At 45.4% G+C, this 14,420-nt stretch overlaps 1 protein-coding gene across 6 annotated transcripts in view; it reads right to left on the bottom strand.

Moving 5' to 3' along the window:
- The window catches only part of ROCK2 (Rho associated coiled-coil containing protein kinase 2), a 155,746-nt gene extending 154,020 nt beyond the window's left edge, over positions 1 to 1,726 (bottom strand). For 4 of the 6 annotated variants that reach the window (XR_012902516.2, XM_075923482.2, XM_075923480.2 and 1 more), the window contains exon 1: positions 1,018 to 1,726. Coding sequence is in view for 5 of the 6 variants with exons in the window: in XM_075923482.2 (XP_075779597.1) it covers positions 1,018 to 1,158 (141 nt within the window). In the remaining variant the exon portion in view is untranslated. The remainder of the gene's footprint in view (positions 1 to 1,017) is intronic. The other 2 variants (XM_075923483.2, XM_075923484.2) reach the window with 2 other exon arrangements.
- Positions 1,727 to 14,420: the final 12,694 nt, after the last annotated feature.

Genomic DNA, 14,420 nt, shown 5'->3' with positions numbered 1-14,420 from the left:
CGACCACCTTTTTAGGGCTTACATGTTTCAAAAGGGGAGCTCACACTCCCTTTCTACTCCTCATGGAGGACTGGATTTCCCCAGGAAGAAAACAGCACTCCATACTCAAACAGGAAAACAAATGCTATGTTACAAAAGGCAGAGAGAAATAAGTGCCATTGCTATAAACCCAAGATACAGTTCTTTCCTAGGCATGTTCTTTTCCTGCACTGTGTCTTCATCATGCCCTGGGGCGCAAGCCTTATCTTTAATTTCACAATAGAGGGTGCTTTAGTTTGGGGGGGCCCAGGAGGAGGTGGTAGCACACACTTAGAAGACACATGGGGAGAGGAATGTATTTACTTCCAATTCTCACAATAATCTTAGTGCCCTGCTTTGATATCAGATTGAGTGCATTAAGTGCAAATAAAGCTAAGGGTAAGAAGCACTCTGCCCATCCATCCAAAGGCATTTCCCTCATCCATCCAAGAAAGGGCCCTCTCAGTCAACCCGCAGTCAGTCAAGCAGGAAGCACTCCACAGTCCGTCTCCCCACCTCCGCCCCAACACAAAGTTTACTCAAGGAAAACGAGTTGTTCTCTACCCCTCTTCTTCCCAACGCCAGACAGGCTGCCACCCTTGGATGAGCACGTTCTCACCAACATGGCCTTCTCTCGTCACCCTCTCCCCCAACAGGGATCTCACTAACACCCCACCCCAGTTCGTTCAGAGGGACACCACTCTTCATCTCTTTCAAAAGCCCCAAGTGAGAGCTTCCTCCAACCCACCCCGCGGGAAGTCCTTTCAACCCCCCCCCCCCCCCAGCAGATCCCCTCAGGTAGAAGGGCTGTGGGCAAGCACTCCTTTCACCTCATCTCAGAGGGGACATCCACCACAAACCTATCCACGTTGGAATGAACCCCCACCCCCAGCAAGCCAAGGAGAGCGCTCTCTTTGTCAACCCGCCCCGCCAATCCATCGATGCCTGGGAGGGGGAGGCTCTCGCGGCTCCTTTTGTGCCGGGGTGGGTCTAACTCACCAGCAAACTTTCCACATTGACTGGGGACCGAGGGTCTCGGATCATGGACTCCAGCTTCCTCTGGCGGCTCGCTCCCTCCCCGAGCTCCAGGGGCGCAGACGCGGGGGGAGCGGACATCTTCGCTGTCGGATGCTGGCTCATCCGCCCGCTCTCCGCGGGGCAGGGCGAGCGGCGACCTGCCTGGCTGGAGATCGCTGTAGCCGGTCCCGGGATCCGCTCTGGGGCCTAGCGCTGCGGAGAAGCCGGGGGCTCCCGGTCGGGCCTGGGCCCTGTCTCAGGAGCAGGGCGGGGAGCAGAGGGGACGCTCCCCGCCTGGGCGAGGCTGAGGCTGCTCCACTGCTGGGCACCTCTCAGCTGCAAAGGCATGAGCGAGGCGGGGGGAGAGAGATTCCCGCGGCGCCTCCCCCCCCGCTCAGCACGGCTCTGGGCGGGCACCGAGTCACTGCCGGGTCCCCGGCACCGGCCAGGCCATTGCAGCAGCCAAACACCCGCGGCGGCGGAGAGAAAGCGGCGGGCGGCGCTCGAGGCTGGCTCCCCTCCTCTTCCTCCGGCGGCGGCGCTGGGCGGGAGAAGCGATTCCCGGCGGCGGCGTGGGGCTCGCTGCTGCCCCTCTCTCGCGGTGTCACTCAGTCCGTGGAGCGGCCGCCGCCCGCAGCGAGTCACTGTCCCTGCCGCTGCCTCCCGCCGCCCCCATCCTCCGCCTCCCGCCCCTCAGCCTGACACCCGGCCTCCCTTTCCCACAAGCCTCCGCTCCGAGCGGCCGGACACGGCGCCCCGCGCAGAGGGCACATAGCTCCGCGCTCGCTCAGTGCCTAACTATACCCCCCGGCTCAGCGGGCGGGGCGAGGAGCGGCGCCGCGCGGCGGCCCGGGGGCAGCGCTGGGTCACCCACTCCCCCGCCACAGCGGGCACTGAGCAGTTGTGTCCAACTGCCGCCGGCCCGGCCAAAATAGCAGAGTGACCCGCCCTGTCGTCATCGCCTCCTCCTGAGTCAGCGTGCGAAGGACGGCTGCGAACCCAGCACGTGGGGGCCGAGCGGGGGGCACAAGCTTCCCAGCCTCACTGGGGTATGTATGTAACCGACTGGTCCTTTAAAGCGCCAGACATGCCGTGGTACTGTGAAATAACGGGGCGACTCCAAGCCACACACCCCCCCCCAACTGCCACTGCTACCCAAGGGGCAGCTCATGAGACCGCTGGGGACCTGGTGCCATCTCTGCTGGTCACCAACTAACCACTCCTAAGCAGCACCAAAGTTAAGAACTTACGAACAGTTATACTGGATCAGACCAATGGTTCTTCTAGCCTAGTAGCCTGTTTACCCGCAGAGCCAGTATCAAATGTTTGAGAAGAAATTAACAGAACAGGCAATCATCAAATGATCCAGCCCCCATTGTCCACTTCCAGCTCCTAGCAAGGGTAGGTTAGCAGCAGTCAGAGCATGGGTTTGCATTGCTGATGATTTTGCCTAGTAACCATTAATAGATCCATCTTCAATGAACTTATATAATTTTCTTTTTTTTTAACCTATATTTTTGGACTTCACGCCATCTCATCATAACAAGTTCCATGGGCTGATCATGTGTTGTGTGAAGAAATACTTTATTTTGTTTGTTCTTTAAACTTGCTGCCTATCAATGTCAGCAGGTGACCCTTGGTTCTTGTATTATGTGAAGGTATAAACACTTCCCTATGAATTTGTTCTTATCATTCATGAGTTTGTAGACCTCTTATATTCCCACTTAATCGTCACTTTTCCAAAATGAAGAAACCCACTGTATTCATAAGTACAAGAAATTCCAACTAGTACAAAAGATGGCAGTGCATCTCCTCACTAATATAGGCTATTGTAAATGCACCAAACAAGTTTTTTCTATGTTGACTTCCCATCAAATTTTGAATCAAGTTTAAGGTTTGAGTTTTGAGCTTGAAGTGCTGCATAGCCTGCTTCCACAATACCTAAATGATTGTTCAAGCTCTGGGATGAAGACCACCATTGATAACTTTCTTCATCTGGCACAATGGAACAGTCAACAATAAGGTTTTGGCTATACTAGAGAGCTTAAAGGGGTGCAGCTGCACCCCTTTAAGCTCTCTGTGTAGGTGTTCTAAGCCAACAAGAGAGCTAGCTCTCTTGTCATAATTATTTCAGGTTCTGCAACTGTGGTACGTTACTATGAGCTCTTCCTCTGACATAGAACTGTCCACATTGGCACTTAAATCAGTGTAAATTACGTTGCTCAATGGGATGGCTAGTTCACATTTCTGAGCAGCATAATTTATGTTGATTTAAGATGTAGTGTAGCCATAGCCCAAGAGTAAATCTATGGGACAGACAGAACATTTTCCAGGGGTAGTCTTAGATTGTGGAACGAATATGCCCAGGCACAAAGAACTATCACAAATCTCACCGCTTCCCACTCGGTATGCAAGGCACTTTTTTTTTACCTTGCCTTCTCTAATGTCAACTAGCAACAGGTATATGTAAACAAAACATACAAACAAACAAACCTTATCAAAACAAGCTACTCCTCTATACACTTCTTCCACAAGGGAAGAATAACAGAACAAATGAGACAGATTTGTATCATGTTGCTGAAAGCTCGGTTGGAAGGCTCTTAGATACTACAGTGATGAGCATGTATAAAAAACCTAAAAAGAATAGAATGGGCCAAACCAGAACTTTGGACCTGAACAACCACAAATGTGGGGAGTTTGGAACTGCTGACCTATTATTTATTTGTATCGTGTTAGCATTTTGAGACCACCAACTGAGGATTGCCCCATTGTAGTAGGTAGACACTGCATGGCTGTGTCTACACTGGCATCCCTTCCGGAAAAGGGATGCTAATGTAGCACTTTGGAATAGGCAAATCCACGGGGGATTTAAATATCCCCCGCGGTACTTGCATTAACATGGCTGCCACTTTTTTCCAGCTTGGAGATAAGCCGGAGAAAAGCGCCAGTCTAGACGTGATTCTCCGGAAAATAAAGCCTTTTCTGGAGGATCTCTTATTCCTACTTGAAATGGTGGTCTTCATCCCAGAGCTTGAAAGTAGGAATAAGAGATCCTCCAGGAAAGGCTTTATTTTCCAGAGAATCACATCTAGACTGGCGCTTTTCTCCGGCTTATCTCCAAGCCGGAAAAAAGCGGCAGCCATGTTAATGCAAATACCGCGGGGGATATTTAAATCCCCCGCGGATTTGCCTATTCCAAAGTGCTACCTTAGCATCCCTTTTCCGGAAGGGATGCCAGTGTAGACACAGCCACTATGTATAAAATGACAGTTCATTCCCCAAAGAACTTACAATCTGAGGCTGTGTCTACATTGGCACGATCTTGCGCAAAAGCGGCCACTTTTGCGTCAAAACTTGCTGCCTGTATACACTAGCCGAGAGTTCTTAAGCAAGAACACTGACATTCTAATGTATGACATCAGTGCTTCTTGCACAAGAACTATGATGCTCCCGCTCAGGAATAAGCCCTCTTGCGCAACTGTTCTTGCTCAAGAGGCCACTGTAGAGAGGCAACATGAATTACTTGCGCAAGAAAGCCCTTGGTTAAAATGGTTAAAATGGCCATCAGAGCTTTCTTGTGCAAGAGAGCGTCTACACTGGCAAGAATGCTCTTGCGCAAAAGCACATCTCTTGCGCAAAGGAACATGCCAGTGTAGATGCTCTCTTCTGGAAGAGTTTCTGCACAAGAACTCTTCCGCAAGAGTTCTTGCACAAAATCATGCCAGTGTAGACATAGCCTGAGTGTCAGATGAGAGAGAACAAAAGGGAGAGCACAAGGTAACAGTAAGATGATGATAAATTAATTTTGATAAGCAGTGGTCACAGAAAACCAGGTGCCTAATCATTGTCAAATATTTTGTAGTCATCATGGCATAAGTGAACTTGAAAAGTGCTGGTGGCCTTGCAGATTTTACAGGAAGCTCCTCCCCATTTATAAAAATGATAATGGGAGAAAGCACAAAGGTACTTGTTGGGAAATTTGACAGATGGGCTCTCCACACTGGCATCATGAACATAGCAATGGCAGAGGTGGTTGTTTCCAGAGTGTGTTAGATAAGAGATTAAAAGAAGAGATGGAATAGTTAATGGGGGCCCTTAAAATTGAAGACTAGTAGCTTGTGTTTGATGCATCCAAAGGGAAGTCGACAGGTAGGCACAATGGCACTGGTGATGTGTCAAGTGAGAGAGGTGATTTTTGCAGCAACATTTTATATGAATTTGAGATGGCGTTAGACAAAACCAGAAAAAAATCCAAGGTTGTAATCAGGAAGCAAGATAGTGTCTGGCTAAGAGTTGTAACTATATGAGTAGAAAGGAAATACTGGATCTTACAGATGTTGTGTAGGAAAAAGTGGCAAGATTTAGACACAGCCCAAATGCATCAGATCTAGAGAAAGGGACAAAATGAAGACCAAGCTGATTTTACTCTTCTGAGTGTCAGTAGTTATTGTGACTGAGAAAGGTTAAAGGGCTTAGTGAGGAAAGATCAAGAGTCTAGTTTTGGTCATGCTGAACTTGGGCTGACAGCTGGGTATCCATGAAATGATGTCAGAAAGACAGGCTAATATTTTAATTTAGACAGAGGAGACAGTTCCGGAGTGGACAAGTAGGTCTGTGAGTCGGTTGCATGGTTTTGAATAAGATCATTCTGTACAGTATTCTGAGTCAGAGCCCTGGACCAAACTACCTCCGATTATGGGGTAGTTCAATTCTGAATTTCACAGCTAACGTGTACAGTCGACTGATCCAAACCCTTGAACTTGACACACAAAAACACCTCTGAACTTCAGGGAACACTAAAATCTAAACTTTTCTAACACCTTCATAATATTGTGAAGGAGTTCCTTGAGGAAGTGCATGGAAAAACATATTTCTTGATACATGTATTTATTTGTTTGTTTAAATAATATATTGGAACTCATTCCCAATTATACTGGGTACTATTCTTATAGCACCATTTTTCTAACTAAAATGATCATAATACTTAGTAGGGGGCTGCACCCTCTGCTCATTACGCTCACCTACCCCCCTCTTTCTGGCTGTTTTCGCTTCACTGAGAGAGCTTGTTGATGCTGTTGACACTTATGACATTGTGCTGTCACTTGGCAGGAACATTCTGTCATCCATCAGGAAAAACTTCTTTATATACGTACTAAGAAGCTATGACCTCTGCTCGCTGTGCTCGCCAACTCCCCTTTCCCGGGTGGTAGGCAACCCCAGCTCTCCTCCCCATGCCACCATGGAGGGCTGGACTGCTGTCAAACCAGACTGGGCCCCTTCTCCCACTCCTGCCGCCACACCAGCCTGGGCCCCTTCTTCCACTCCCACCCCACCCCACCCTCCACCAGCATGGGTCTTTTCTCTCTCCCCGCATTCCCTGCTGCACTAGCCTGGTTTCCCCTTCTCCTCCCTCCCCCCGGTCCTTTCTTTCCCCCCACTCCCACTCCTACTCCTCCCAGCCATGGCATGCACCAGACCCAGCTCTAACCCTGGCAGCCAGGGAGGCACAGGGGTGCCTGTCTGCCCCATCTGGGGGCACAGCAAGGTGCACGTAGTTCCGTGTGCATGCGGTGCTCCAGGGCACTGCGGCCTGCTGAGGTAGGGAAAGTAGCAGTGCAGGGGGCACTGTTCCAACCTCTCCCTGGTGAAGTCCTGCCTGCATTGCTCACTGCCCCAGCCCTGCCCACAGAGCCCAGGACTGCCCAGCCACCTGCTGGGAGCAGAGGGGAAGGAGCAGACAAATTGGTGCAGCAGTCCCCTGGGTGGCTTGTGTGCTCTGGCAGCCATGGTAAGTGCAGCCAGTGGGGAGGGGGTGAGGCTCCATGGGAGCAGCCAAGCACCATGCTCCAGCTCCCCAAGAGCCTGGCAGCAGGGGAGCCCCAAGAGCCCACTGCTGGCACATAAACCCAGCTAGGAGCCCCACGCCTACTGCCTGTTCCCGGACTGCGGTCCTGAGCACTGCATCCTCTGCCCCCAGTCCTGGACTGTTACAACTGCGATGTGGGGTTCTGCCAGCTACCGTGCCATGTTTCCTGGCGATGAAAGCTCTATTGGATGGGGGTAGAGGAAGTGGAGTAGGGACTTGGCTTAAAATCGCAATTAAAATAGGACGTGGTGAGGGGAAGCAGGCAGGTGGCGCTCAAACTGGAAGGGGGAGAAAGGGAGGAGGTAGGTGAGATCCAGTGTGGTGATGTTACTCTGTTGTCCTGTAGGAAAAAAGTTTATATGTATATTTTACACACACACCGTTTATATGTATATTTCGCACACACACGAGAGAGAGAGAGAGAGAGATTACATATATAGTGCTTTTTAGGGATGTTAACAGGTACCCAATTAAAGAGTAACCCAGTAAGCATCACCCTTAACAGATGATATGCTTACCAGGTAACGGTTAACTGCCCAGGGCCCAGTTCTGCGTGCGAACCCTGCCTGTCTTCAGATTTGGGACAGAAAACTGGTTAGAGCCATATTAAAGTTACATACAACCAGAGATTATTGAGCTTGGTCAGGAGACAATTTTTAGATTTTTAAATTAGGAATGATGCAGCTTCTGATTCATAGCTCCTGGTACAGAGACTGAGAGGACATGAAATAAAAATAAACAAAAGGAAATACATATGTACACAACCTTTGGAATTCATTGCTACTTAAAGCTATCAACACAAATACTGAAACAGGATATCTAAAAAACTGAATTACTTTATTAGAGTGACAAAGTACGGTAATATCTTTTATTATATTATATCAATTTCTGTAGGTGAGAGACAAGCTTTCTAGCTTATACAGAGCTCTTCTTCAAGACTGAGAAAGTAACTCAGTGTCTACTAAAAGGTGGAACAGATTGTTTAGGATAAGTAAACACCACACATTTCCCTCAAAATATACGTTCCCATAAATAATATCCACAGCTTAGCAAGTTAATGTGGCCAGTCAAGTCTTTTGCTGCAGGCCGTAAGGTATAGGTCATTGCTAGAGGCAGGTTACCCTTTTTCTTTATAATACTGGTCTGTCTTGTGTGCAGGTTCTTACTTTATGCTATACTTATTTATATTCTAATATAGTCTAGTAAAAGACCGATGACGGGAAAGATTGAACTCATACTTTGTCCACATAGCGGGCATTGCATAGGCACCCAAATATTCTTTCTGATACTACATATGGCATACCATTTACTGGTATTTCACATGAGTTTGCAAACAAGGATACTAATTTTAATGGTGATTGTTGTGGAGTGTGAGGGTTTTTTTGCTTTAGTCTTAGACTAAATCCCTGGTTTATGTGTTACAGGATGCTATGCACTTGCCAGATGGTAACAATTAGTGGAGAAAATAAAGGCTGGTGCTGAGTCAACCAACACTCTTGGGAACATTTTATTTGGTGCCTTGAACAAAATTCTATTTCTGGGAACCTAGCACCAGGACTTGCCCCTCTAAGGCAAGTACCAGGAACACCTATGGCCCTGTGTAAATAAATAAAGAGTACAGAATTTTCTTGTGTAGCAACACATCAATACACCATCCACTATAGCATTGCATGCAGGGAGCACACCATTGGGACTTCTTTTTTACTAGCAGGATTCACTTCAGCGGGTCAGGCATAGTAGTCTCTCTCCAGCTAAAATCATCTTCAAAGGACCCAACACTGCACTGGGGTTCCTCTCTAAACAGAGTTGGCCTACCGAGTTTTTTTTTCTATTTTGGTAACAGGACACTGAATCTCAGTCTACTATAATCACATTATAAAATACCTCCATCCTAATAGTATTGCCATTAGCATTTCACTGGAACTCGTTACTGCTTGAGAGATGAGGCTTCAGTCACCAGAGAAAACAAACTATAGTGACCAATTACCACATGCCACACTCAATTCTCCAAATGCCCCTTTCAGGTGCTACCCTTCCCTGTCATTTGCAGTAGCAATTGCCATTCTGAATCAAGCACACTGGTGAAGTCAATTCTGATTTAATATTTGAGGTTAGCAGAGGTGAAAGTGAGTGGGTATGCCCTGGTGCACAGCTCCAGCAAGAGCTGGCTACGCAGCAGCAAAAGCCAGCAAAGAGCTATTTAGAGAGCTGGCAGGAACCTAGGTTGCAATAGGACACTACCTGTAAGAAATTAAGTTACTTTCACTTCTGTTGGTTAGTGAAATATCACTTTTAGGTTAAATTAAGGTAAAGAATACTAATTAAATGCAAACCAGTTAACTTGCCCAACTTGTGATATTAGATATAGGAAAAAAGCAGTTTGTTTGCTATTTTATCACATTTTCTTTCCAAAACCTGAAGATAGCTCTGCAGATTTCCCCTTCTTATCCCACTCCTGTTTTTCAGTGTTGGGAGTAGGCGCTATATTAATTGCTGCTGCAGAGGTAGGAGAGGGAACAAATACATGCAGTGCTTTCAGCCCAGTCCTACGTACCTACGTAAACAGTTATTGTGGGCTTAATTTTGTTTCTAGGCAACAGATTTCAGAAAATATATAGATATAGATATAGATAGTATATGGAAAACAAAGATAGCCCCTTTCTTTCCTTATTGTAGAGTCTAATAATTTTAAGACAACAGCATCAATTTGGAGTCTAGACTTTTTCTGTATACAATTATACTATATTTATAACACTGAACATGAAAATTTATTTGGAAGGCTCCATTAAGTGACCATTTTAATTGTGTGAAATTTTATACACACATCCTCTATAAACTTTTATAAATCAGAGAAGTGGAATGTTTTGGGAGACTGAATATGCAGTAAATCTCTAATAAAGCTTAGGAGACTTTCATAACAGGGAAACAATCACCATACATTTTTCTTACTTGAAGTGTTCTGTATTCTTTATACAGGGCAGTAGGTGTTCCTGACACTTTACAGAAAAATTAAAAAATAGTCCCATCCACCAAGGAGCGTACTACTTATAGGCCAAATTGAACAAAGTATGGAGTGCCTTCCATATCCAATCCTTGTCCAATGAAGTCAATAGGAGTTGTACAGCTGTCTTCATTGGGAATCAACATGGTAATTGAAGCCAAAGCCTGGAGGATACACATCTTGCAGGAGCAGACCCTAACTTAGATGAAAAGAAGGGACGAACAACAAAAAGTCTAATCCTAAGAGGCACTATATGCCTGTAACTCCCATTGACCTAGGCCTAAAATGGGGGTGGGATAGGGAAAGCGGGTGCATTGGAAGGTAAGAATATTGAACCGTTGAAGTTCTTTATATTGGTAGATATTTTAATTGTAATTTAGCACAATATACCCCTTTGCTGCATACTCGAAGAACAGAGGGAGAACATGTGCTAGAAGAAGTGTTCTGAGCTAATAAGAGCACAAAAGGTACAGAATATTGTTTTGTAAAACCATTATAGGTTTCATTTCAGAGATTCCAAATCCAGAAGGGACCACTGTGATCATCTACCTTCTGCATAGCTCAAGCCATTGAACTTCCCTAGAATAATTCCTATACCACTTAGAAAAACATCCAGTCTTGATTTAAAGTTTTTCAGTGATGGAGAATCCACCACAACTCAAGGAATTATTCCAAATTTCCGGTCTGAATGTTTCTCACTTCAACTTCCAGCCATTGGATCCTGTTATAGTTCTCTCTGCTACATTTGAAGAGCCCATTATCAAATATTAGTTCTCTCTATGGTACTGATCACCAGCAATCAAGTCACCCCATAACTGCTCTTTATTTAGCTAATACATTGAGTTCTTTGAATCTATCATTATAAGGCATGTTTTGTAAATGTTTAATCATCCTCATGACTCTTCTCTCCAGTTTATCAACATTCTTCACAAACTGTAGGCATCAGAATTGGACACAATATTCTGGCAGCTGTCGCACCAGTACCAAATAAGCTTTCTGCTTCTACTCTAGCTTCCCTGGTTGTGTCCTAGGTTTGCATGAGTTCGTTTTGCCATATTATTGCACTGGGAGTTCATATTCATTTGGGTTATCCACCATTACAATCAAATATTTTTAGAGTTACTGCTTTTAAGAACAGAGTCTCATTTTGTAACTATGGTCTACATTCTTTGTTCCTAGATGTATACATTTGTATTTAGCACTATTAAAGCACATATTGGCTACGTCTACACTACAAGGTTTTTGCACAATTTTCTTGAGCAAAAGCCCGCTTTAACAGAGAGCTTTTGCCAGTAGAGTTATTCCTCTGCCCACGAGGAATAACTTCTTTTTGAACTACAGTTCTTGCACAAAAAGGCAGGTATGAACACTACGCTGGGGTTTCTTGCGCAAGAAACCCCTATCGGAAAAAGCACAGGTGCTGTCATTACCATTCTGTGAATGGCAATCGGAGCTTTCTTGCGCAAAAGCACCCATGCAATGTGGATGCTCTCTTGAGCAAAAGCACATCGCTTCCACGATGTGCTTTGAGATCTGGACGCGCTTTTGTGCAAGAAGTTTTTGAGCAAAAACTCTTGCACAAAAGGCTTCTTCCACAAAACCCCTGCAGTTTAGACGAAGCCTCTGTGTGCTTGTACCCAGTTTACCATGTGACCAGGTTGCTCTGAATCAGTGTCCTGTTCTCTTCAATATTTATCACTCACTTTTTCTATTACCTGCAAACTTTATCATTGATGATTTTGTTTTCTTCTAGATCACTGGTATAAACGTCAGTCTACTAAGTAGCAGGTCAAATGCCTTTACTTCCTGGACACTACAGTACAAATAAATGATGGTCACATAAAATCACTCTGTACCAGAAAATTACTAGCCGCTGTACGTACTTACACACCTCCAGCTTTCATACAGAACGCAATCAACATGATCTATTGTTTACAGCTAAGCCCTAGGATAAAACCACTTTTACTCTAGTCCTCAGACAAGCATTCTTAAAATTACAATACCCACCTGAAGAAGTGAAGAAATAGATTGATAAAGCTTGGGGATACCCAGAAGTAACCTACTACAGGACAGACCCATCAAAGAAAGCAAGAGTGCCACTAGCCATTAACTAAGTCCCCAACTAAAACTTTTCTACATATCAAGGCTCTACAACAGTGGTTCTCAAACTTTTTGACCTGTGGCCCACCTGACAACATAAACCTTTCCATGGACCACCAGTTGCTAATAGAAACTCACTGTTAATTACACAGTTATGCCTGAGCCATTTTGCTAGTGCTACAGCTAGGGAGAATGGTTTAATTTAATCAGTAAGAAAGGAAATATTAAACAGATTAAATGCTTTAACTTTCTCATGTTAGTTTATCAAACTTTATTTAATATTTTACTTCATTTTAATTTAGGTCCAACACAAAAGGTTCCCATGTTTTCTTTATTTATGGCAGGGGCAGGGAACTTTTTTGGGGTCGGGGCCACTGACCCACAGAAAAAGTAGCTGGGACCAGGAAAGTTGGCTTGGCTCCAAACTGCTGGCAATCTCTGCCACTGGGGCTCTCTGGTCTGGCAACAATTATGATCCTACCAGCCCACAGATGTTGCCGAACCAGAGTGTCCTGGACCACAGAGGTTGAACCTGAGGCCTTGTTCATACTTAGGATTAGCCACACTTCAACATTTGGCAACTGGCACCCACCCAAACTACACCACTGTAAACTTCAAGTGTAGACTAAGCCATGATTCATAAATTGACTTCAACCCTGCTTGTAAGTAGGGTAAAAGCTTTGCAAATAGAACGTAGAGCTAGTATCCTTAAAACGGACCTTCCAAAACTTACTCTCTCCCTACCAAGTCATATTGGTTTAAATACTTTTATTCATATTCAAAACCCTGCAATATTCAAAACCCTACAATAGTTATCTCCGGTCTCATTATGCCAAATAAGGTATGAATCAGACAGTTATGTGGCTTGCTCCAATTATGGAGTCAGAAGCATAGCATTTTATAATCATGCATTCTGGTTATGGCTACTGTTGACTAATGCAATTAGAGATGTTCAGTCTAATTTAGGAAAGAATAAAAAAATCATAACTATTCCTAATGAACTGAAAGCAGAGTACATGGAAACAGTTGAGAGGAACATCATGCAGGCACAAATGTTGAAAATGGTTTATTTTTAAACAAAAAGACTCAAGCACTTTCAATAGCCACTTCACACAAAAAAATAGATACACTGTATTATATATACACTCACAGCAGTAAAGTGTTATCTCCTTTATTAAGGTATCCCATCCTATTTACCTTTCATGACAGATTCTAACATTTACTCAAGCTGAGCATAATTCATAGAATCATAGAATTGGAAGAGACCTCAGGAGGTCATCAAGACCAGCCCCTTGCCCAAGGCAAGACCAATCCCAACTAAATCAACCCAGCCAGGGCTTTGTCAAGCCAAGACTTAAAAACCTCTAGGGAAAGAGATTCCACCACCTCCCTAGGTAACCCATTCCAGTACTTCACCAGCCTCCTAATGAAATAGTTTTTCCCCCAATAACCAACCTAGACCTCTCCCACTGTAACTTCAGACCATTGGTCCTTGTTCTGCCATCCGTCACTACTGTGAACAGCCTTTCTCCATCCTCTTTGGAACCTCCCTTCAGGAAGTTGAAGGCTGCTATCAAATCCCCCCTCACTCTTCTCTTCTGCAAACTAAACAAACCCAAATCCCTCAGTCTCTCCTCATAGGTCATGTGCTCCAGACCCCTAATCATTTTGGTCACCCTCCGCTAGACCCTCTCCAATACTTCCACATGCTTTATATAGTGGGGGGCCCAGAACTGGACACAATATTCCAGATATGGCCTCACCAGAGCCGAATAAAGGGGAATAATCACTTCTCTGGATCTGCTGGCAATGCTCCTCCCAATGCACCCTAATATGCCATTAGCCTTCTTGGCTACAAGGGCACACTGTTGACTCATATCCAGCTTCTCATCCACTGTACTCCCCAGGTCCTTTTCTGCAGAACTTCTACTTAGGCAGTCGGTCCCCAGCCTGTAACAATGCTTGGGATTCTTCCGTCCCAAGTGCAGGACTCTACACTTGTTCTTGTTCAACCTCATCAGATCTCTTTTGGCCCAATCCTCTGATCTGTCCAGATCACTCTGGACACTATCTACCTCTCCCCCTAGCTTAGTGTCATCTGCAAACTTGCTGAGGGTGCAATCTATCCCCTCATCCAGGTCATTAATAAAAATGTTGAACAAAACCAGTTCAAGAACAGATCTTTGGAGCACTCCACTAGAAACCGACCGCCAACCTGACATCGAGCCGTTGCTCACTACCCCTTGGGCCCGACAGTCTAGCCAGGTTTCTATCCATCTTACAGTCCATTTATCCAATCCATATTTCCTTAACTTGCTGGCAAGAATATTGTGAGACACCATATCACAAGTGTTGCTAAAGTCAAGGTGTCCACCGACTTTCCCATATCCACAGAGCCAGTTACCTCATCATAGACGC

Source organism: Pelodiscus sinensis, chromosome 3 (assembly GCF_052426305.1).
Source record: "Pelodiscus sinensis isolate ZL-2025 chromosome 3, ASM5242630v1, whole genome shotgun sequence".
NCBI lineage: Eukaryota > Metazoa > Chordata > Testudines > Trionychidae > Pelodiscus > Pelodiscus sinensis.
This window is presented reverse-complemented; position numbering and strand designations above follow the sequence as displayed.